We start from the raw sequence: 25095 nt of genomic DNA on the forward strand, positions 1-25095 counted from the left end.
CTCCCATGCATGCTACACTTGCCACATGTCATGATCAAATAACTCACTTGTTCTTTTCCTCTTTTTCCTAATCCTTCATTTTTCCAACCCCTCTCTGGAAATACAAAATCTTTAGCAAGTTATTATATTTGAATATTTTCAAAGTTGATGTTCCATTACTGTTGGGATTAATTGCCCCCTGTTCTGTGTGTTTAATGTGTTGCAGAGGGGCCAGGTTAAAGGAATGATGTTTACTATAGAGTATCAGGGAGGAAGGAAGGAAAATCATACTGAACTCTGTCTTTAATAGGGTTTTGAAAGGTTGATAGATTCCCTTTACTCCTCTCGTGTTGCTAGGATATCCTGTTACCAATGGGTCTTCCATCTCCTGGCTTGGCTGAGATACAGCAAAACTCAGATTTCACATTGAGTTCAGGCATTCTAGTTTTTGCTAGAACTTTGCACTCTGTATTTTCTGTAATTAATCAATACTTAAATGCTTTTTATTGTGACAGAACTGAAAAGGTGTAAAAACAAATGGTTATCGTATTGTCACTGGTATCCACAAAATGGTGCCTCCTCCTTTTAGACAAGTTTTGCTGCAGCAAGTTAATTTAGGAGGTTTAGTTTTGACACATTGGGCCTTAAAAGTTTCCACATTTTTGTTGTTGTGGAACTTGGGTAAATGGCCCTAAAGCAAGATCAGGGGGAAGAGAAAAGACTATACAATGTAATATTGACAAAATTGAAATTTTAACGTAATTTACTTAGGCCCGTAACTTCCGCACTCCCCACAGTCAGATTTGGCGGGTACTCCAAATGGGGAACCCCTCTGGCAAATTCCAAAGCAAGGGTTTGCATGTCAATTGCCCAGAAGTGCCAACTTCCTCTGGATAATTGCGCTGCGCTGGGAACCATCCGAAAATGTGATTTAAATCGTAAACTTTGGATGGTTCTGCCAGGGTTATATTAATAGTTACCCGAAAAAGTTAGAAGAATTATAACTTCTACTTCTGAGTAACTATTGTAAAGACCTAAACTGATTCCACAAGACTTCCACCACCACCCCCCACAAAAACAAAACACAACCCCCCAACCCCTGGCCACCCCTGACCTCCGGACACCCCCAAATCCTATTCACTTACCTTAGACACTTACCTTCTCTCTGGCCTGTCAATTTCCCTGGACCTTTAAATTTACCTGCTTTACAGCAGCAAGTGCTGTTAAAAAATAAGAGTAGGGGGGCCATGGCCTCCTTGGATACACTAGATCTACACTTCTCTGGGGTCTGCAAGGACTCATTCGATGCAGGCCCCAAGCAGCTCTGGTGATTGGAAGTGGCAACTCAATTTCCAAGACCAGGTAAGTGTGCATTTATTTCTTCTAATTTCTGTGGGCCAGCTCTTTCAGGCGCCAGTCGGAAATTACGGCCCTTATTGTTAAGAAATGAGCGTGTGCCATCAGTGAATGACACACACACAATGTTCATGACCCTCTTAAGTTCTTTTCATTTCATTTATTGAACAGAATATTGTGATAGAAGAACTGGGACAAAAACATTGAGAGGGTGAAGGATATAACCTGCCATATTCTTTTATCATAGGGATCATCAGAAGATTCCAGCAATACACAGTCTTTGGCTGGTTTGCTGAACAAGTGTAAAACTCCTCAGGGACAGCGTCTCGTCAACCAGTGGATCAAACAACCGCTGATGGATAAAAATAGGATTGAGGAGAGGTAGGCCGTTATATTTAAAAAATGTCTCTAGTTCTACAAGTAGCAACTGTCGTATGGTGCTATGCCCAAATGGGCATTCTTTGCCACACCCCGGAGGTGATGGTCATTAGAGTATTCAACAGGGATGTAAAGGGGTTGGGCACCTTACCCAAGCTTAACCCTCTCTTGTCTCCCAACATTCAATACTTTTCAGTAGGCGGATCATTGACCAAGGGTGAGAAGCAAGATCTCAGACTAACTCTTTCCCTCAGCTTGTGCATTGAGGCCAATTGCATTGATCCTATTTCTGACTACAACAGATAATGGAAGGAGTCTGTTTATGTTAGAGCCCATCCCCCTCTAGATCAAGGAATGAGAAACACAGGAAGTCACTAACAAGTTCCTTGTGACAAACCCCATCTGTCGAATGGCAGGCTTTGAACTATCATGGCAAGAGTAGTTCTTGATAAATAGGTTCAGGACCCCTGTGCAGTCAACGTCTCCTGCTGGGGCCTCAGTACAAACCCCATATACACTTGTAGGAAGAAACAAACAATGCTGCACATTACCGAGGAGTGCCCCCTCTGCAGACTAAGCCATGGACTAATTGCCTTAAACTCAGCAAATGAAGAGGCTATTGCTTGGCTTTAGGGATTTGCCTTCGCTACATAAACAAAGAGGCCCTCGAAATCAGGAGCTCCTGTGCCCCAGCTGCTCAAGAGCCTGCAGATTAGTCACAAATGATCACGCCAACAGCCGCAGAGACAAGTCTTCCCATGATCTTTGGTTGCAAAATATCTGCCATCGTCATCATGACCACAGCAGCTAAGCTGTGCTAACTTACGCCTGTGACCTTCCTGGTCTTTATGGTTTAGTTCAATCATGCCTTCTTTCTGTCTAGATTTAACAATTCCAATGCATTCCTGACTGGTATCCCACATTCTACCCTCCCTAAACTTGACACCATCCAAAACACCGGAGCTTGTGACCCTTGTACCAAGTCCTGCTCACCTGTCACCCCTGTGCTCACTGACCTACATTGGCTCCCGTTCGAGCAACATATTTTAACATTCTCATCCTTGCTTTCAAATCCCTCCATGGTCCCGCCCCTCCCTTTTTCTGTAATCTCCTTCAGCCCCACAATCCTCTTGTGATAAGCGTGCTGCTCTAATTCTGCCTTGTTGTTTGTCCCCGATTTGATTTGATCTGCCATTGGTGGCTGTGCCGTCAGCTACATAAGTCCTAAACTATGGAATACTCTTCACCTCTCTACCTCATTTCCTCCTTTAAGACACTCCTTAAAACTTACCTTATTAACCAAGTTTTTGGTCATCTGACTTAATAAGCTCCTTGGAAAAACTCAGTAGGTCTGGCGGCATCGGCGGAGAAGAAGAGTTGACGTTTCGAAACCTCATGACCCTTCCAACAGAACTGAGTGAATCTAAGGAGAGGGGTGAAATATAAGCTGGTTTAAGGTTGGAGGGGGTGGGAGGAGAGAAGTGGGGGGTGGTGGTGTGGTTGTAGGGACAAGCAAGCAGTGTTAGGAGCAGATAATCAAAAGATGTCACAGACAAAAGAACACAGGCGTTGAAGGTGGTGATATTATCTAAATGAATGTGCTGTGTGCATGGGGTCATGAGGACTCGAAACGTCAACTCTTTTCTTCTCCACTGATGCTGCCAGACCTGAGTTTTTCCAGGTAATTCTGTTTTTGTTTTGGATTTCCAGCATCTGCAGTTTTTTGTTTTTAATAACCTCCTCATTTGGCTTTGTGTCATATATTACTTTATAATGCTCCTGTGAAAAGCAATGGCTCTCTTATATAGCGTCTTTAATGTAAAAAATATGTTACTGTTGTAGTTATATTAAGGGATGTACATTTAACCATCATGACCCTCTGGGGGAGTATGATCTACCTTATTTCGTTGATTTGCAACAGTGACTAAGAGCTGAAAATTGAAAAATAATCTAGCTATATAATAAAGTGGAAGCAAACAATGAACTTGTCACTATGTTTCAGTGTGGACTCTGAATCTAGGATTACCATATAGTGTAGTCATTACAATTGCAGTGCAAAGTGGGTTCAGGCTGCTATCAATAAAATCCCAAAGTCAGTGTTGGGGAATGATTGAGCAACAAAAATTAATCCCATTCAGTGCAGTTTTCTATCAATGGCATTTAATGATGCAGAGGTAAATTAAGCTGAATAATGTAACATTGTACCATCCTCCTCTTAACTTCTAACCAATGTTAGACCTAACAGTTCAAATCTTGCATGGTTTAGGCTAATTGACACCTTTGTGCCAGTGTTTAATCCTCTGTGCTACCAAAGTGTTCACTGTTCACAGGAGGACCTGATTGAGCTGGATGGGCAAGTGGTGCTACTGCTGTTTCCTTTTACAAGCGTAACATGCATTCATATTGGATATCAAAGATATTTTAAAAATGGGATAATGTGAATGAATTGAAGCAAGCAATCTAGTGAAAGAACATTATCTGTGAGAATAACAAGATCGTGTAAGACCGTATATTTGGAGATTAGAAGAAATGAGAATAGTTCAGAGGTTGACTGACTGTGTGGTTACAGATACAACACAACCTTGAACTGCTGGGTGCTTCTAAACCAATCTTGTAATCTTTTTCCTGAAATCAACCAAATCAAGTAATCCCCCACTTACAACTGAAATTTATAACCTTAAAGGAACGTTGCTCTATTTTTAGCAGAATTGTGGGTTTAATGCTATAACATTCTTGCTCATATAAAACAGGCATATAATCTGACTTGAGTAACACCAGGGATGGCCACAGTTACGTGATTAGTGTCTTGTAGATAAGCAGCAAAACAGCTTGCATTTATTCAGTGCCTTTATGGTAAATTATCCACAGGTGCTTCACAGCCGGCATTGCCCTTAAAACATGTTTACATTGCAAAGAATTTGACAGACACTCTTCTGGTTGAGTTGAGTAGCAGCAACCAGTAAGTTCATCCTGGCCAGACTTCCATTGTTCCAAGTTCACTCTGAACCTCACCTAGGCCTAGTCTGCCACTTCTGTCCATTTGTGCCATCCCTCCTTTCCAGCAACCGTACCCAGCCCATACAAAACAGCACATGAGGATTTATTTTGGGCTAAGTTTAATTGTTTTACGTGTGCATGTTAGTTATGTACAAAATTGGGCAGCAATGTGTGTCTTATATGTGTATGTAGTCATCTTTGTTTTCCTACCGTTTTCCCCTTCCTCTAACACTGGAGTGGGGTGAGAAAGCTTGGCAGATGATGCCAAACCCAATCCAGTCCATTTAAATCCTGTCCATTAATCAGTGGCTGCGCATGCAGCTCCAGCAGGGGCAGTTGCTAGATAATCAGTAACAGGGTCAGGAATCTTGTCTAATTCTGCCTGCCTCCTCCTGCCACCACCTCAAAGTGCTTAGGCCAATTAGAGGGCTCCTACTATTGCCCCATCTGGGATCACTAATTTCACACAGACTGGGATTTTGTTTTTTGTTAATCCATGTTGCTCAGCCACGAATTGCTTCAATCTCCACTCTGGATCATGTGCAGGCCCGCCTTTGCTTTCTGTGCATCTGTTTCCGAGTACTCTGTTGTTGTTCTACCAAAGGGGAAGGAATAATAATTATTTAAAACACTTCAAAAGGAAACAAATGAATAGGCACACAGGATCCTGAGAAGCTGTAGCAGTCTTGTTTTTCTAGGTGGAGAGGCTGTAAATGGTTATTAGTGTGTGATCAATAGAAAGCATACTAACTTTATCTTTGTGTTTTGACTGGAAAGCATTTCTGAGTTTTTTTAATCAACAGTGATGAGAGAGTTCCTGTAACCTAGGAGGAACATTGCCTTAGGGGTGTATGAGTATACCTTAAATAGGCACTCCCATTCTAACCAGTTCAAGCAGGTTTCAGGTGCTGCAATTTCTGCAGAGAATAGGTGGGCAGTTTCGGTGGATTGGGATACCTGCAGTGGTGGGATAAGAATTAGTCAGTGAGCTATCAAGTTTCAGCAAATACTTTTAAAATTTTCCCTTGACTCCAAATATCCTCTCTTCGGTTCAACTAAACACTGGAGTTTTGACGTTGTTGACATTTTGAAAACAACCTGAGATTCTGAAGGAATTATACAGTGACAGACAAGCTCTGTCTTTTACTTCTGTGTATGAAAACCAATAACGGCAAAGGCTTGGGTCACTTTAAATTGTGACTTTGCCCCGACTACAGTAAGGAAACCAACTTTGGCTGTTAGATGCTGGCACTGAGCTTGACCAAACACTTGTATTGGCTTAGCACCTTTATATTAGTGAAACATTTTAAAGCACTTCACAGAAGCATAATCTGACAAAAACCAAGCAAAAAGTAGATTTTATAATAGGTGACTAAAATCTTAGTCAAGGAGCATCTTAAAGAAGGAGATAGAGGTTTGGAGAGGAAATTCCAAAGCTTAGGGACTAAACAGTTGAACACATAGCTGTTAATGGTCGGGCAAAGGAGTGGAGGCAAGCACAAAAGACCTGAATTGGAGGAATGCTGAGATCTGTGGACAGTTTGACTGGAGGATGTTGGAGGTAGGGAAGAGCAAGGCCATGGTGATATTTGAACCTGAGGGTGAGAATCTTAAAATTGCAGTGTTGCCAGATTGGTAACCAGTGTAGGTCAGCGAGCAAAGGGGTAACAAAAAATAAAAAAAACCTGGAAAAACTCAGCAGGTCTGGCAGCATCTGCTGAGTTTTTCCAGGTATTTTTTATTTTTTGTTTTGGATTTCCAACATCCGCAGTTTTTTGTTTTTATAGCGAGCAAAGGGGTGATGGTTGAATGGGACTTAGTACAAATTAGGACACGGGCAGCAGGGTTTTGGATGAACTGAAGTTTATGGGAGGTGGAAGATGGGAGCCTGTCAGGAGTGTGGTGGAATAGTTGAGTCTGTAGGTAACAAGCATGGATGAAGGTTTCAACAACAGGTGGATGGAGATGGAAGTAGGTTGTCTTTAGTGATAGAATATGGGGTTGAAAATTGAGTCAAATAGGACGTCAAGAGTTGTTAACACTCTGGTTCAGTCTCAGACAGTGGCCAGAGAGGGGGTTGGGAATGGAGTTTTGGCGAAGGTTGGAGGGATTGACCTTTGTTTTCTCAATATTTAATTGGAGGATATTTTGGTTTGTCCAGGACTAGATGCTGGGCAAGCAGTCTGACAACATGGGCAGTGAAGGGATCAGATGGGGATGAATGTGTGAAGCAGAACCAGGAAATATGTGCCTTCTTGAGAGGAGTATTATGCTGGAGTGGCAGAACGGAGCTTGTTGAACAAAATTGTGAATTTGATTTTACGTAATATTAGGGATGTGTCCTTGCCTCCTACTTTGCTGTGTGAACTCAGTAACAACATTCTCATACTATGTTAAAGGAAAGATGTGCTGCCCTTACTGATGTAAACAAAGATTTATAGGTGAAAAATGTCACTTCATACTGCAGCCTGAGATTACTGATTGAAATTAGAGCTGACTTTGCAGAAGCATTTGTGAATAAGCTTAGTTTCTATAGGAGCAGTCGGCAGAGCAGAGATATCTATTCTTCTGCCGGCTTCCCAGCTAATCAAGTGTGTGTGAATAAATTAGTTTTAAATATTAATACTTGGTATGAGAGAAAAAAGGCTGCAGACTTTGGAAAAAAATGAAAATTCCTGAAATATGCAGCGGGTCTTTCAGCCTCTCTGAAGGTCAGTTAACATTTTAATGGTTTGATGGAAGATTACACCAGGAATAATCAACTATCCGTTTTTTAGTGACTGACAGCAGCTGTATATTTCCAATATTTTCCATACTTGCCAGCCTTACAATGAACAATACTACCTTTTGAAATAGATGCTCTTAGTTGCGCTAAAACCTGATCCATGAACTCCCTCAGACCCATTTTTCTGTTCGGTGTTGTGTTTTTTGAGGAATGAAATGTACCTATATTGTAGCTTTGATGTCATAAAAAATGGATCATGAAAACATGGGGAATAGGCTGGAATGATGGTAGTGGGGAAGCTCAGGCCTATACAAAAAGAGATGCTCTGACGTAGTGGTTTTGTCACTGGTCTAGGCTAATGCTCTTGGGAGATCTGGGTTCAAATCCCACCAGAACAGATGGTGAAATTTGAATTCAATAAAAATCTGGAATTAAAAGTCTGATGATAACCACGAAACCACTGCCGAACCCATCTGGTTCACTAATGAACTTTAGGGAAGGAAATCTGCCATCCTTACCTGGTCTGGCCCACCTGTGACTCCAGATCCACAGCAATGCAGTTGACTCTTAAAATGCCCTCTGAACAAGGGCAATTAGGAATGGGCGATAAATGCTGTCCAAGCCAGCGACTCCCACATCCCAATCTCTGGTCAGCAATTCTAAAGCATAAGGAGAATACAATTCTCAATTGAGCATGCCAAAATTGGCAACTGGACCACATGACCAATTCAAAGAGTGCATTGTGTGACCAGTTACCGAAACTGAGGAGCAGCAGCATCTCTGATGGGCTGTCAGTTCAAAAGTTGTTACTGTTGAGCTTACAGAGCATTTTGGTACTTGCAAGTGGAGATACAGGAAGTGATCAGCTCGTCAAGCCTGTTCTTCCATTCTGTTAAATCATTGCTGATGTTGTACCTCAGCTCCATCTATACGCCTTGGTTACATAACACTTAATGCCCAAGCCTAATTGATATTTTTAATTGACCTGGTCTGAACTGCACATTTCCACTACTCTGGAAATGTAGTATGCTCAATGAAATGCAAAAATGTGTAATTTAAATGTGATGCTTTTGATTCATCATCTCAGCTTGCTCCTGCCTTTCCCATCACCAATACCAGTGACATGCTTGTAAGTACCAGTACCACACTCAGTTACACAGCTCAAAACACTCTAATCCATACACAAGCCCAGAAGGTCAGAACTGCAAATACCCTATTGGGTGAACAAATACAGAAACATATTTTCCTTGATAGTCTGAAATTGATATGCAGAATTACTTTAAGCATGTTAATTCCTGTGTTTTAAAAACATTGATTTCTCTTTTTGCCCCTCCTATCTTTCTAAAGGTCACTGATGTCCATAGATACTCATTGCTTCCTTTATTGTCAGTTTTGCCCTCACTAGCCTTGGAGGGCAGAAACAAATTTTAGTATCTCCATGTGCCTTTCTGGCTCATATTGGTAATTTTACACTGACCAGGGATTAAGTGCCACCACTTTTCAAGCAGGAAAGCCAGGAACCTTCCTAACTTTAGGTAGAACCTAAAATAGAGCTACCAGACCTGGATTTTTACTACATGGCACAGGCCAATGAGACCTTAATGTGTTGAAGCTTTTCTTCTGTATTGCCAGTCCTGTGGTTAAACAGTAACTACTGTGCCCTTCAAAGCTGCTGCTGCTCCTCAGTTTCAGCAAATGGTCATGTAGTCCACTCTTTGAATTGGTCATGTGGTCCAGTTGCCAATTTGGGCATGTTCACTTGAGAATTGCATTCTCTTTGTTTTAGAATTGCTGATCAGAAGTAGCCTGAGAGCATCTGTTTTATATAGGCCTGGCCCTTCCCACTACTGCCACTCCAAACTATTCCCCATGTTCCGTGTTTTGTGACATCAAACTTTCAATACTGCCCTTCTAAAAGCTCCATGAGGTTAATACAATTTTTTCATACTAAGATGCTGTTTATTTATTATTATGTAGACTTACTGTTCTGAGATTCATTCCATTTAGATCTGTTTTGACTTGTCATTGTGAGTGCCCGCTTGTGTTGGAGCGGTTTCATTCAGCTTTGTTTTTATTGTAGCTTCAAGAGTTCATATTCACATTTTTGTGAAGGTTTTATCTTTGCACCTGGCTTTTGCATTTTGGGAGGTTGTTTGGATATTCTTTGTTTGGGGTGAGTGGTATTGTGCGATTATGATTGGGGGAAGGTGAGGTGGTAGGAGGCAGTGATGCCAAGTGAACCCCCAAAAATGGGCCCCAGGATTTGATGTCTCCCATTGCTTCTGGAAGCCTTGAGACACACATTAGGAATTGGATATGCCCTACTGGTATTTCATCTACATGCTTGTTCAATGGAGATCTACACTTTGCCACAATGGAGGGAGGTCTCTTATCAGAAGCCAGAGAGGGCAGGGTCCTCTTAAGAGATGTGGACCTTGTGGTTTCCTGGACCTTTGCTTTGAAAATGAATGAAGGAACATAACCAGAACATGGGAAGATGAGTGCCTTGTTTATAGTCCTTCTGGGAGTCACTCGTATCTGGGGATGGAGCAGATGCTGTATGTACACAGTATGATTTGATATTTTTTCTCTTCTGCTCTCTCTCTCTTCCCCCCCACCCTCCATCCCCTCCTCACTTTTTTATTATCCTACCACATTCAAAAATTATAGCCAGGAGATATTTTCTTGGGAATGGAACCATTCTGATGTATTTTGTGGGTATGCTGAACAAGGGAAAGCTTTTATTTTAAGGGAAGAAGACCGGTAAAGAAGCTTTTCCCTACTGCCTTGGACTCACTTCCCTATACAAATAGTCAAGAGTTTTGCAAATCACTTGATATTGCTCCATGCCATGTTAAACATTAACTATTTGGCTTATTGTATTCTTCCACCTTGAGACAAGTGGCACTTTCAGCTACAGATGGCTTCTCCGTGACGCTTGGACATTGTACAGAGAATATGTCTGTAAAATGATGATGCTTTTCTGTGCTTGGTGGCACACTGAAGCTTGAATGTATGGTAATGCAAAAGCTGTTGGAGTTTCCTGTTTAGTGCATAACCTGATGAGTGTCTCAATGCAGACAAATAGGGTCACAAACATGTGATTTTTCTGACCTTTTTGTCGCTGTATTACTTTGCCGGGAACATCTATTCATGGAGTCAGCCCTTGTAGGGACCAAGCTTATTCCTTGTGTTAAGTAACACATGTCTTTTTTAAAAAAAAATGCTTTGTAGCTTATTTTTGGGGTTGGTGGGATGGGGGCAGGGAAGTTGGGGCAGAGGAGAATGAAGTTTTTAATTGTTCCAAAGATGGGCTGGATCCAAGCCAACCTCTTTACCTCAGAAGACAAAGAACCAGTGGTGACTTGTGTTTGCAGGCTTTGCTTTAACCTTTAGAATAAGGGTGCAGTTATAACGTTGCATGTAAGCAAACTACTTTTTAAAGGTATCAATCCAAAGAAAGCAATTCTTAACCAGACAATGCCGCATGTATGGCGAATGCCACCAGGCTACTCCCAGTCATGCACTGAAATGCTGTTCCCCTCTTACCCCCGACTCCCCCATGCAAACAGGAGTGTCCTGACTTAAATATTCAATGAAGCTGCCTTGTTCAAAACTGTACGAAAATGCATTCTTTGTCATCTAATGTGTATTTCTATGTAGTTGCTCCTGTGCATCCATCTTGCACATTGCACTCCCTGACTTTCTTACACTCACGTTTTTCTTTTTGTGATCTGTATTACATCAAGTTTAAGTTTATAGTTTGGTAGTGTTACCTGTTGTAGCCAGTAAGATGGGTGTGTGTTTGGCTGTACAAGTCTTGCCATTATGTTGATGGAAACAATACATATTTATCATCACCTTTCCTCACATCTTCCTCCTTGGGGCACATCCATTTTTCCTCCTTATGACTGTATAAAGCACCTTGAGCCATTTTTCTTCAGTAAAGGCATATTTGTTATCTAAATGCAACTTGTTGTTGATGTCTGGATTCTTTCAAAATGGAGGGTAGTAACATTTGAAAAATAAAGGCCCTGCTGCCCTCTGCTGGCCACACCTGAAAATTGTTGAGTTACAGTGTTTAAATCCTAGCATCTGCTTAAAGAATTTGTTGTCCATCTGGCTTAGAACACACCTGAGTTTATCCAGAAAAGGCAAAGCCCCTGGGGTGTAGTAGATCAGAGAGCAGCCCATTGCTTGGATGAGGTCATTGAAATTCTTTTTCAGGAAATATGGAGAAGAAATATTGGCACAATTGCTGCCAAGGTTTCTGAACATTGCGAGTGAGAGGAAGAAAAGAGGGATGAATGGCCTGAACATTTTTGCAAACAATTGACTTTTTAAATTAACTTCTGCATCAGGCTCAGTCACAAGAAATCCTGATGCTTATATTATATGGATGACTGAAGTGTAGTTTGCGCAAGAATGTCGGGAAAATGTGTGATGTTTAGATGGCGTGATTTCCCAGCAAGATATAACTCTTAATACCCAAATCAGAACGATGAGATTAATTTAGGGGCATCACTGTGCAAGATGTGATACGGTTAATGGGGAAGGGAGGAGAAAAAAATGACAAATTTTGTGTGGGGTGGGGGGGGTCTTCATAGATTTGCCTGTACCATACTATCATGGCCACAGGGTGGCAGAGTAATACTCAGGGTTCTGATTTATTTGCGAGTTTGCAATGCAGCAGAATATAGAAGGGTTCAAAACAGAATGCAACATGTTAAAAATGTTAGAGCAGTAGGCTTTTTCGTAACCTTCAAATTATAGTTGTTTCATATGCATAGTGGTCCCCTTCATTGTGATGGTGACTACACTACAAAAGAACATGATTGGCTGAGAATGATTTGGGGTCTTGAGGTTATGAAAAGTGCTCAACAGATGCAAGTTCTTCATTGTAGGCCTGGCATTTCTGTTTAGGTTGACAACTTCTAGAAGCAAGGAGGGAAGAGAGGGCTATTCTTTGTGTCAGTTTTATTCCTTCCTGTGACATTCTCCTCAGTCCTCCCTGATTTGCTAGGCCAGGGATCAGAATCACAAGTTGAGATAGTGCCCTGCCAACATGATTAAAGAGTGCGGAGAGAGAGAGAGACTAGAGTCCATTAAAGAACGCAAGAGGGAAAAGAGTGCGGAGAGCAGCTGATAGGCGAGTAAGATTGATGGGTATTTCTAGTCTTTAAAGTAAAAGTAAGGTCTTTAGTTTGTGTTTGGGTCCCTAGTCTTTTTCTTAACAAGCTATTTTTAAGTATAAGATCGATACTGGTGTTTTAAAAAAAAATTACAAAGTGTAAAGAGCAGGCGATTCTTCAAGTGTAAAGTATAGGGATACTAGAGTAATTAATTAAATACGATAGCAATGGGTGATGTGTTGCTGCTGCAGCATGTGGGAGCTGCTGGACACCAAGGTGATCCGGAGCGAACACATCTATAGTAAGTGTTTGCAGATTGAGGAACTTCAGATCTGAGTTAAGGAGCTGGAGTCTGAGCTACAGACATTGTGCCACATCAGGAAGTTACCTAGACACTTGCTCCAGGAGGCAGTCACACCCCTCAGATTCAAATTTGCTCTGTGTTCAGGGATATGAGGGTGTGATTGCAGGTGAAGCAGGTATGGGGACCTAGGGGGTAGAGTTTGAGGAACCTCGGCCCCTGCAACTGTCTAATAGTTATGAGATTCTTGCAAACTGTGGACGAGAGTGGGGACTGTGGGGAGGATGAGCGAACTGAGCATGGCACCGTCGTACAGGGAGCCACACAATTTGGGGGAGGAAATAGGAAAGTAGTAGCAGGAGGGGACAGTATAATTAGGGGGATAGATACTGTTTTCTGCAGCCATGAGCATGAGTCCCGAAGGCCGTGTTGCCTGTCTGGTGACAGGGTTAAGGACATCTCCTCAGGACTGGAGGGGACGGATCCAGCTGTCGTCACCCACTTTGGTACCAACGAAATTTATTAGGACTTGAAAGGAGGTTCTGCTGAAAGAATTTGAACAGTTGGGAGCTAAACTTAAAAAGCAAAACTTCCAAGGTAATATTCTCGGGATTACTACCTGAGCCACGGGCAAACTGGCATAGGTCGAGGAGTTAAATGTGTGGCTCAAAGATTGGTGTAGGAGGAATGGGTTTCAGTTCTTGGGGCACTGGCACCAGTACTGGGGTAGAAGGGAGCTATTCTAGCGGGACGGGCTTCACTTGAACCATGCTGGGACCAGTGACCTGGCGAATTGAATAACTAGGGCTGTAAAGAGGGCTTTAAACTAAATAGAGTGGGCGGGACTGGTGGTGGTTCTGGAGAAGGGATATGTAGGCTGACAAAGTAAAAATAGCAGCATTGCAGGGCATCTATTTAGGTAATGATACCCAGAATGTGACAGGAAGGGACAGAGTGTACAAACATAAAAATACAGCAGCAAATAGGGTCAAAGGGGGAAGAAAAATGGTAAAAAGGCAAAATTAATGGCTCTTTACTTGAATGCACATAGAATGCGGAACAAAATAAATGAATTAACGACACAAATAGAGGTTAATGGGTATGATCCTATAGCCATTACGGAGACATGGTTACAAGGAGATCAAAGGTGGGAACTAAATATTCGGGAAATGACTTTTCGAAAGGACAGGCAGGAAGGAAAGAGTGGTGGGGTAGCTTTGTTAGTATGAAATGGAATAAGTACGATAGCAAGAAAGGATCTTGGATTGGAAGATGTAGAATCCATATGGGTGGAGGTAAGAAATAACAAGGGGAAGAAGACACTGGTGGATGTAGTCTATATTGCCTCCTAACAGTAGCTATACTGTAGGACAGAAAATAAATCAGGAGTTAATGAGGGCATGTAAAAAAGGCAGTACAAATCATTGATGACTTTAATCTTCTTGTAGATTGGGAAGATCAAATTGGCAGAGGTAGCCACAAGCAAGAATTCATAGTGTATTTACGACACCTTCCTAAAACAATGTGTTGTGGATCCAATCAGGAATCAAGCTATTTTGGATCTGGTAATGTGTAATGAGGCAGGTTTAATAACATGGTAGAATTTAGCATTCAGTTTGAGAGTGGGTAACTTCGGTCCCAAACAACTGTGCTAAATTTAAATACGGGTAATTACAATGGAATGAGGGCAGGGTTGGCTGGAGTGGACTGGGAATGGAGTTTAGCAGAAAAGACAGTCGATGAACAATGGCAGATGTTTAAGAAAATGGTTCAGACTCGCAACAAAAATATGTCCTAGTGAGGAAGAAGGATTCTAGGAAGGGGATAAACCAACCGTGGTTAACCAAGTAAGTTAAGGATAATATCAAATTGAAAGAAAAAACATACAATGTGGCAAAGATTAATGGTAAGCTAGAGGATGGAGAGAGTTTTTAAAAACTTTCTTAAAAAGATGACCAAAAAAAAATAAAGAGGGAAGAAATAGACTTTGAGAGTAAATTAGCAAGTAATATAAAAACAGACAGTAAGAGCGTCTTTAAATATATAAAAAGAAAGAGAAAGGCCAAAGTGAACATAGGCCCCTTAGAGATTGAGGCCGGGGAAATAATAATGGGGAACCAGGAAATGGCAGAGGAGTTGAATATATCCTTTGTATCAGTCTTCACGGTAAAGACACTAATGGCAATTTTCCACATGGCCTGGTAGATGCCAGTGTTGTAGCTGTACTGGGACAGCTTGGCTAGGGGGCACGACAAGTTCTGGAGCACAAGTCTTCAGTACCATTGCTGGAATATTGACCAGGATTTTCCCTTTGGCAATTTGGGGGCGAGGCCCGCTCGTTGAGGGGAAAATCACGCGGGATGATGTCAGGAGGAACCCCCGACGTCATCCCGGTCCCCTTAAATATTGATGAAGGTGAAAGGACAGCGAAATCAGCTGTCCGCCTGCCAATCTGTCAATGGCCAATTAAGGCCCTTGACAGGCTAATTAACCTTATTAAACACCCTGCCTGGCCAACCTTAAGGCTGGCAGGCAGACCAGGAGCCCCAGCGGGCTGCAGATTATTAATGAAATTTCATCCACTAGTCAGTTCTGTCGAAGGGTCATGAGGACTCGAAACGTCAACTCTTTTCTTCTCCACCGATGCTGCCAGACCTGCTGAGTTTTTCCAGGTAATTCTGTTTTTGTTTTGAAGTTTCATGTCAGTTTTTTAAAACTTTAATAAATTTTGTGTGTTTATTATTAACATGTCCCATCTCGTGTGATGTTGTCACATGAGGATATGTTAATAATTTTAATATTTATCTATTTTTAGAGTTTACTTACTTCTCACGAATCTCCCTGAGACAGGACTTTGCCTCAGGGAGAAGTGCGCTCGCACGAAAGAGCACACTTTGACAAATGGGGATTCCCTCCACCACCCGCACAAGAAGCGCATAATGCTTCCTGTTGGGCAGGCCGCCGAGGCCCGCCCACTCAAAATGGTGGCAGGCCCCGTTTTGGTGGCAGGGTTTGGCTGCCCACCCGCCCATCGAGGTAAGAATTCTGCCCATTGTTAGGGCCCGTAGCCTTTGCAGTATCCAGTGCCTTCAGCAGTTTCCTGATATCACGTGGAGTGAATCGAATTGGCTGAAGACTGGCATCTATGATGCTGGGGACCTCCGGAGGAGACCGAGATGGATCATCCATTCGGCACTTCTGGCTGAAGGTTGTTGCAAATGCTTCAGCTTTATCTTTTGCACTGTTGGCTGGGCTCCTCCGTCTTTGAGGATGGGGATGTTTGTGGAGCCTCCCCCTCCAGTGAGTTGTTTAATTGTCCATCACCATTCACGACTGGATGTGGCAGGACTGCAGAGCTTAGATCTAATCTGTTGGTTGTGGGATCGCTTAGCTCTGTCAATCACTTGCTGCTTATGCTGTTTGGCAAGCAAGCCGTCCTGCTTTATAGTTTCACCAGGTTGACATCTCATTGTTAGGTATGCCTGGTGCTGCTCCTGGCATGCCCTCCTGCACTCTTCATTGAACCAGGGTTGATCCCCTGGCTTGGCGGTAATAGTAGAGTGTGGGATACACCAGGCCATGAGGTTGCACGTTGTGTTCGAGTACAATTCTGCTGCTGCTGATGGCCCACAGCGCTTCATGGATGCCCAGTCTTGAGTTGCTAAATCCATTCGAAATCTATCCCATTTAGCATGGTGGTAGTGCTACACAACACGATGAAGAGTATCCTCAATGCCAAGGCGGGACTTGGTCTCCATAATGACTCTGCAGTGGTCACTCCTACCAATACTGTCATAGACAGATGCATCTGCGGCAGGCAGGTTGGTGAGGATGAGGTCAAGTATGTTTTTCCCTCTTGTTGGCTCCCTCACCACCTGCTGCAGACCCGGTCTAGCAGCAACGTCATTTCGGGCTCGGCCAGCTGGGTCCATAGTGGTGCTACTTAGCCACTGTTGGTGATGGACATTGAAGTTCCCACCCAGAGTACATTCTGCACCCTTGCCACCCTCAGTGCTCCCTCCAAGTGATGTTCAACATCACTTATTACATACATACATATTGTAAAGAATGTAATAGCAGAGCATTTAGAAATACATAATATAACCAAGCAGACTTAGCATGACTTCACGAAAGGGAAATCATGCCAGACAAATTTATTAGAATTCTTTGAGGAAGTAACAAGCAGGATAGATAAAGGGGAACTAATAGATGTAATATATTTGGATTTCCAAAAGGCGTTCGATAAGGTACAACACATAAGGCTGCTTAATATATTAAGAGCCCATGGTGTTGGGGATAGCATATTAGCACGGATAGAGAATTGGCTAACTATTAGAAGACAGAGAGTTGGGATAAGTGGGGCATTTTCAGGATGGCAATCTGTACCTAGTGGAGTGCCACAGGGATCAGTTCTGGGGCCAAAATTATTTACAATATATATTAATAAGGGAAGTGAATGTACTATTGTAGATGACACAAAAATAGGTGGGAAGGCAAATGGTGAAGATGACACAGAGTTGACAGAGATATAGATAGGTTAAGTGAGTGGGCAAAAACTTGGCAAATGGAATATAACGTGGGAAAATGTGAGGTTATGCACTTTGTAAGGAAGAATAGAGGAGCTGATTATTATTTAATTGGAGAAAGACTGCAGAAAGCTGCAGCACAGAGGGATTTGGGAGTCCTTGTGCATGATTCCCAAAAAGCTAACATAAGTTCAGCAGGTAGCAGGGAAGGCAAATGGAATGTTCAAAGGGAATGGAGTATAGAAATAGGGAAGCCATGCTGAAACTGTTCAAGGCACTAGTTACACTACACCTAGAATACTGTGAACAGTTTTGGTCCCCTTAACTAAGGAAAGATATACTGGCATTGGAGGTAGTCCAGAGAAGGTTCACTAGGTTGATTCAGGGTGTGGAGGGATTTTCTTATGAGGAGAGGTTGAGTAGGTTGGGTTTGACCTTATTGAAACATAGAAGATTCTTGGGGGACATGACAGGGTAGATGCTGAGAGGTTGTTTCCCCTTGAGGGAGTGTCTAGGACCAGAGGGCATAATCTCAGAATAAGGGGTAGCCCATTTAAGATGGGAATGAGGAGGAATTTCTTCTGAGGGTAGTCAGTCTGTGGAATTCTTTACCACAGAGGGCTTAATGGCTGGGTCATTAAATATATTCAAGGCTGAGATAGATTTTTAATCAGTAAGGGAATCAAGGGTTATGGAGAAAAGGCATGAAAGTGGAGTTGAGGATCATCAGATCAGCCATGATCTCATTGAATGGCGGAGCAGACTCGATGGGCTGAATGGCCTACTTTTGCTCTTTCGTCTTATGCTCCCAGGCTCTTGCCAATGTTACTGCAATCAAATAAATCAAAGTGTGATTTTGTGGAATTGAAGCAATGGAGCTGCATGACAGGAGCCAAGAAAGTCTTTCTCTTCCAAACACTGCCTGCCCATGCAGATCTGGTATCTGGCCTTTGACTTCTTTCCACAAAGATGCAATTAAAATAAGGAATTGGACAGACTGAGGCAGTGAAGCTCCATGTTGACTCTTGTGTGTTCTATACCACAACTTCATGGGCTGTTTTCCCCTCCATTCTGAATTTCTGAGACCAACATGTTAATAAGCAGTTCAGAGCTGTATTGCATTAAAACAAATGTCTAATGAGTTCTTGTCAATTGCCTTGAAAAGGCTTAACCTGGTGGAGGCTTTTGTGGACGACACTGAGCTAAGGCAGAATTTACAGGAGGATCTGCTTCGGCGATTTCCTGACCTCAACCGCCTGGCAAAGAAGTTCCAGCGTCAGGTGGCAACCCTACAGGATTGTTATCGGATTTACCAGGCTGTCAATCATCTCCCAAATGTGGTGCAGGTGTTGGATAGATATGAAGGTAAGAAATAACACTTCAGGACATTGTCATGTTCATCATACATTGTTCTTACTGCTGCATCCTGCAGTTTTGGGAGACCATGAAACATTTTCATTTCTGTGATCTGCAGCAAAATTAAATCTAAACTGGCTTCTTTAATTTCAAATCCTGTAGATAACTAAGCCCCACTTGGCTACCCGTGTTATCAGCCATCCCACCAGCTTTGTCTTTTTCATAGTGAGAAACCTCCATCGCGTTTTGAGTTTCCAATTATTTTTTGTGAATTTTTCTTTAAGCAATTTTGTTTACTGCCAAGGTCTTTTTAAAACAAAAAAACAGACCAGGGTTGGGATATAATCTCCAAAACACTTGTAAAACCCTGGAATCCCAGAAAATCACATTTGATTTATTCAGTTATGGATTAGCGATGAAAGCTTTGCATATTAATTGCAATGTTACTAATTTCACAGAGAAACCTGCAGAATCATTGTGTGATTGCCTCTCCCAAAAAGCAGAGTAAAACTTGCAGTGTCATGTGTATAAAAATAGTTTTTGACTTACTAGTAGTTCAGGATGTTTAGATACATCAGAAACCTTCCTTTGCTCTGCCCAGTCCCCGCTACACCATCTCCCATGCCATAATTCTTGCGGCCTTTCTTGGTGTATTTTGCCAAGAGGGGCATTTTTATGCTCTGCTTCATGTCGATGGGGAACATTGTGGAAACTTTGAAAACCTATTTTGTTTAGGATAGTTGCAGCCAACAGTCAGGATTTGAACCGATGTCACAAAGGGAAAGAGCCATGTGCAACCTACTTCATTTAGCTGGTGCCTACAAGTTTTGATTTCCCACCACTTGTGGCTGCTAGGGTATTGATGATAGCAGGGATGCTAGTATGTTGTCCATTTTGACTTGGTAATCTATAAACCTGAATGATAAAGAACTTGCATTTATAGAGCCCTTTCAGGGCATTCCAAAATGGCTTCATAGACAACGACACCAATGTTTACGGAGAGGGTAGCGTAGGGAAAAACTGGCAAGGCTGGGGGATGTAGATCTCATGCTGAATTTAATGGCATAATTACACAATTACAAATTGTTTCTTCTGTTTCTAGTCTGGCAGCCAACCGAATTGACACTGGGTGGGTAAGATACTGGCATGAGTCCACCGCATGGTTCTTGGGTATGGGTTGGGGAGTCAGGCAGGGGTAGAGAGAGACGCCATCAAGGGAGGGAGAGATTGGGGCTTAAGGAAGAGGGTGGTAGCAGTGGGGAGAGGGGTAGAGATGAGGCCAAAATGTTCTTTAAGGGGCCAAGAGTAACAATCCTGCTCCTCCTGACCCACCAGAAGTTCTGTAAAAGGCACTTAACTTGAGCCAGCAGCTCCTGCCTCCCTTTCACTGCCAGGTTTCCCTAACTCTTGGCCTCACCTGTACTTGCAGGGGCAGATGGGGCCGTTGATTAATATTGAGGCTTATGAATTATGTTTGCATTGTGATCACCCATGTTCTGTAGGTTAATGTGACAGTTGATTGAAGCACAACAAGGTCCCACAAACAACGGTAAGGCAATGACTGGCTAATTTGTTTTCGTATAGATAATGAAACAGATACTGATCAGGACACCCAGGAAACTTTTTTACTCTTCAGGTAGTTCCTTTGAAGTTTCTAACCTTACCTGATCAGGCACACAGGGCCTCAGTTTAACTGAATATAGGCCCTAAACTCTTATCAAATAATAATCATACGTTTCTGCTTATGCTCAGTACTGCATTGAAGTGTCAGCCTAGATTACGTGTTATAAAGCTGATTAACAGAAGTATCGAACAGCTGGAAATCCAGCCAGTACCACTTGCTAGGAATTATGGTTATTGACCCATTATTTGCTGTGCCAGGGCATCTAACATTGTCCATCTTTAGAACTGTCCTTGCAAGCTTAGGGTTGTAAATTTTTTTATGTGGCAAGTTGTTGACACTGAACTAATTCAAGGCAACAAGTGAAAGTGGGCTTCTAGGACCTGAGTGAACAGGGCAATTAACTGCATACCTCATCAGTTTGAAGGATTGTGAAATTAACAATACAAGGACTGAAAAGGAATTTAAATCAGAATGGGTGAATTAAATGTCCTGTCAGGTATGGAAAGAGAAATGGGGAAAGAAAGGTTGGATTAGGAAAAAGCTGAAAAAAAATTACATTTTTAATCTCGAACAATAATCAAAACCTGAAGGAATGAGACTCCACATTTGTAGTTAATTTTTAGTGGCAATGAGCCTTATTAGCAGTTGTTAAAGGGTATTTAGACTGAAATGGGCAAGAGCTTTTTGTAGTGAGTTTAGTTTGTATTTATCTAGTGAATACAGCAGTTTCATGTCATTGTATATGTTTCAATGGTGAACCAGAAAATAGATTGCTGCTTTTGTGAAGTTAGCAGTGAGGTGACGCATCTGGACAGCAAATTTTGCATTTTCTGAAAGTTGCGGTACCATATGTGAGAGTGCTATCGGCTTCACTGTTATTTTAATAACATGTTATGGCTCATTTTGTTTTACTTTCAGTGGAGTATTAATATTTTAGAGCTGGAATATTCATTAAGTAAACCTCCCTTATTCTGATTGCCATAGCTTGTCTAATGTGATTAATACTAATTGTTTTCACAGGACTACACCAGATATTATTGAAAGCTGTGTTTATCTCCCCACTGACGGACCTTATCTCTGATTTCGCCAAGTTTCAGGAATTGATTGAGACCACATTAGACCTGAATCAGGTAAGTGGCTAAATTGAGAGAGTTAATGTGTGCGGTTCTTTCAGGTTTGAATCAGGTTTGTGCGAATCAGAACCATAGAATCTCAGAATTGTTGCATTGCAGGAGGTGGCCATTCGGCCCATCATGTCTGCACCAGCTCTCCGAATGAGCAGTTCACTTAATGACATTCTCCTGCCTTCTCCCCACAACCTGCACTTTCTTCCTGTTCAAATAACTCCCTGATTCCCTTCTGAATGTCTCGATTGAACCTGCCTCCACCAGACTCAGGCAGTGCATTACAGATCTTAACTTTTTCACGCAGCAAATGTTTTTTTCTCTCATCGCTTTTGCTTCTTTTGCAAATTACTTTAAATCTATGCCCTCTCTTTCTTAATTCTTTCACGAGTGGGAACAGTTTCTCCCTATTCACTCTGTCCAGATCCCTCATGATTTTGAATACCTCTATCAAGTCTCCTCTCAGCCTTCTCTTCTCCAAGGAAAACAGTCCTAATTTTTCCAGTCTTTCTTCATACCCGAAGTTCTTCAAAACTGGAACTATTCTCATGAATCTTTTATGCATTCTCTCCAATGCTTCACCTCCTGCCCAAAGGGTGGTGCCCAGAACTGGACGCAATACCCCAGCTGAGACCAAACTAGTGCCCTATAGAAGTTCAACATAACCTCTTTGCTCTTGTACTCAATTACCTTACATATAAAGCATAGGACACTATGCTTTATTTACCGTGCTTTCAATCTGTCCTGCCACCTTCAATGACTCAGGTCCCTCTGCTCTTGCACACCCTTTAGAGTTGTACCCTTTATATTGTATTGTCTCTCCATGTTCTTCATACCAAAATGAATTACTTTACGTTGCTCTGCATTGAACTTCACCTGCCACTTGTCTGCCTATTTCATCAGTTTGTCAATGAAGATGAGAGTGAGAGACTTTGTGGGCTGAAGAAATAGAATTGTATATGTAACATCCTTTATTAATCCCCGAATCTAGCCACAGCTGACAGTGAAAAAGGAATTTGGTTCATTTTGCAGCATTTTCAGAACATACTACTTGACAATCTAATTAATTTCTTGGAAGTCATAAGGATTGAAATTTGCATGGGCTGTTTAAATTCGTTATAAAATTATAATTATCAGTTCATGGCTGTAATTCCTAGTTTTGCATTATATGAGACGAAATGAGGGAAGAGTTTTTCATGCTGAAAGTGGTTAAGATCTGGAATGCCTGAGTGTGGTGGAGGCACGTTCAACCGAGACATTCAAGAGGGAATTTGATTATTATCTGAAATGCAAGAATGTGCAGAGCCGCGAGGAGTGGCAGTAGGTGAGTTGCTCCTTTGGAGAGCTGGTGTAGAAGCGATGGGTTGAATGGCCTCCTGAGCTGCCACCTTTCTGTGATATCTGGTAAAACATAAATTTAAGAGATTTCTATCATCCGATTTGTGCTTTTGGTGTAGTGTTGACAGCTATATCCAGGTGCCAGCAAAGGAGCTGTCTGCGATGTATCAAAAGGAGCTCTAACTGTTCCTAGTATCTCACTAGGATCTGGTTTTGAGTTAACCCAACTCCCCAGGGCCATTTCCAGGTTGCTATTAAGGACAAAAGAGTATCTTGGTCAAGGAAATAAATCGGTCTGGAAACTGCTTGCCCCAAGTAGACTGAGTGGGGAGGTAGGGGTGTGATGTGGAATGCAGTCCCTTTGACTTAACTTGAGTCCAGGTTGCTGGTGAATTCAACACCATTTGTAACGTTGGTGCAGTAGGATAAAGAAAAATTCTCTGATAATCTTTTATGGACCAATACATGGTCATGTTTGAGAGCTGAGCAGGCTCTTTTCAGTTGGAGATGAGAAAAAGGAGTTTCATTGGTGATGGTGAGGCTGTAAACAATTATTGCTAGAGAAAAATATATGTCAAGGCATCTAAAATTTGTCCTTAGTAAAATTAGTTGATCAGCTTTGTGACTGGTGGTGCCTTCTTCATTTGGTCTGGAAAGGAGTGCTTAACAATAGATCCACAAAAAAGTAGAAAAATGAAAGAACTGCCAACTGACTTGTAGAAACGAATGATTTTGTGTCTACTTCTGGAGTGATAAAACTTCAATAGCGCTCGACTGGCTATAAAGCACTTTTGGATGTTTTGAGGTCACGGAAGGCATTATATAAATTAAATGCTATCTTTGTGTTATAGATAATTACTTCAGTCCCTGACAGTATTCTTATCCAGTTCAATTTCTATGCATTTGCTTATTCTTTATTTTACTTTATTTTTATGACTTCCTTCTCCTGTAGTCCATGTAAAATGGAAATAGAAACTGGAATAGCTACTGATGAGCGCTAATATGCTGAGTGGCCTTGCTTTGCAATAATAAAGGAATTAATTAGAGATGTTAAAAGCATTCACTTGACTTAACAGGTGGAAAACCATGAGTTCCTGGTGAAGCCATCCTTTGACCCAAATCTAACTGAACTGAGGGAGAAGATGGATGGCCTGGAGAAAAGTATGCAGTCAACACTCAACCAAGCTGCCAGGGAGCTAGGTATGAAATAGATCTGAAATAAATCTCTGCATTTTTACACTTGCATTTGATCAGCGTAATTCTCGGTTTTGTGTTCATGAATCAAGATTAACATCTTGTGCTTATATAGCATGTTTATCCAAAGGTGCTTCACAGGAGTGTTAGCAGTCAAAGTTGATTGATATCAGTGCACTTTCCATTTTGGGCATTCAGTATCAGCATCGAGTGTGGTTAAATGCAGGGTAAAACTCCTGCTTTGCTACAACAATAATTATTACTTGACATCAAAGTTGTTGATATAAATCTTGCTGTAAAGTGTAGAACATATAGATATTTCATTCATATAAGGAAGTTTGGTAAAGGTGTTTGAAATCATGAGTCTGGACAGAAAAAATAGGGAGAAACTGTTTCCATTGTAGGAAGGATCAAGAACCAGAGGACACTAATTTACGGTGATTAGCAAAAGAAGCAACAGTGACATGAAGAAAAGCATTTTACTCAGCAAATGTTCGGATTTGGAATGCACTTCCTGAGAGTGCAGTGAAGGCAGATTCACTAAGCCAAGACCTTCAAAGGAGAACTGGATAATTATCTGAAGAGAAAAAAATTGTAGGGCTACAGGGGAAGGGTGGGGTAGTGGGGCCAGGTGAGTTGCCCTTGAGCTTGCACGGAAGTGATGGGCTGAAAGGCACCTAGCCTCCAATTAGCACCTGCTCATGTGATTCAATTTGGGCATCCACTATGTAGAGAATTGCATCAGACCTTGTAACCTTTCAGCCCATTGTGGGGCTTCTTTGAATAACCCTCTAGTGAGAACCTGCTTGGATTGTGACTAAGTGAAATGTTACTGAGTAGCAGTTTGCTGTTACCATTAGCTGAGCTGTAAGCACCAGTACCAGCGTGTGGCGTTTTGCATCGAGTTTGTATATAGGTTATGGAGAGTGGCTCTAAACACAAGTTAAATGTGGAAAACTTCTTTTTACTCATTTGAGATAGATCTCTGTCTTGCTGCAAATATTGATATTTGAAAAATAAGGTTCCTTGGGAGCATGCTTGGCCTAGTGCTTACACGCAGTCCGC

The 25095-nt window shown here is 41.9% G+C and overlaps 1 protein-coding gene across 1 annotated transcript in view; it reads left to right on the forward strand.

Moving 5' to 3' along the window:
* msh2 (mutS homolog 2 (E. coli)) overlaps nucleotides 1–25095 on the forward strand; it is a 77670-nt gene that overhangs the window by 18628 nt on the left and 33947 nt on the right. Inside the window, exons 6-9 of the mRNA XM_041181846.1 lie at nucleotides 1583–1716; nucleotides 18560–18759; nucleotides 21395–21504; nucleotides 23913–24036. Of these exons, the coding sequence (XP_041037780.1) occupies nucleotides 1583–1716; nucleotides 18560–18759; nucleotides 21395–21504; nucleotides 23913–24036 (568 nt within the window). The remainder of the gene's footprint in view (nucleotides 1–1582; nucleotides 1717–18559; nucleotides 18760–21394; nucleotides 21505–23912; nucleotides 24037–25095) is intronic.

This window comes from Carcharodon carcharias, chromosome 2 (assembly GCF_017639515.1).
Source record: "Carcharodon carcharias isolate sCarCar2 chromosome 2, sCarCar2.pri, whole genome shotgun sequence".
NCBI lineage: Eukaryota > Metazoa > Chordata > Chondrichthyes > Lamniformes > Lamnidae > Carcharodon > Carcharodon carcharias.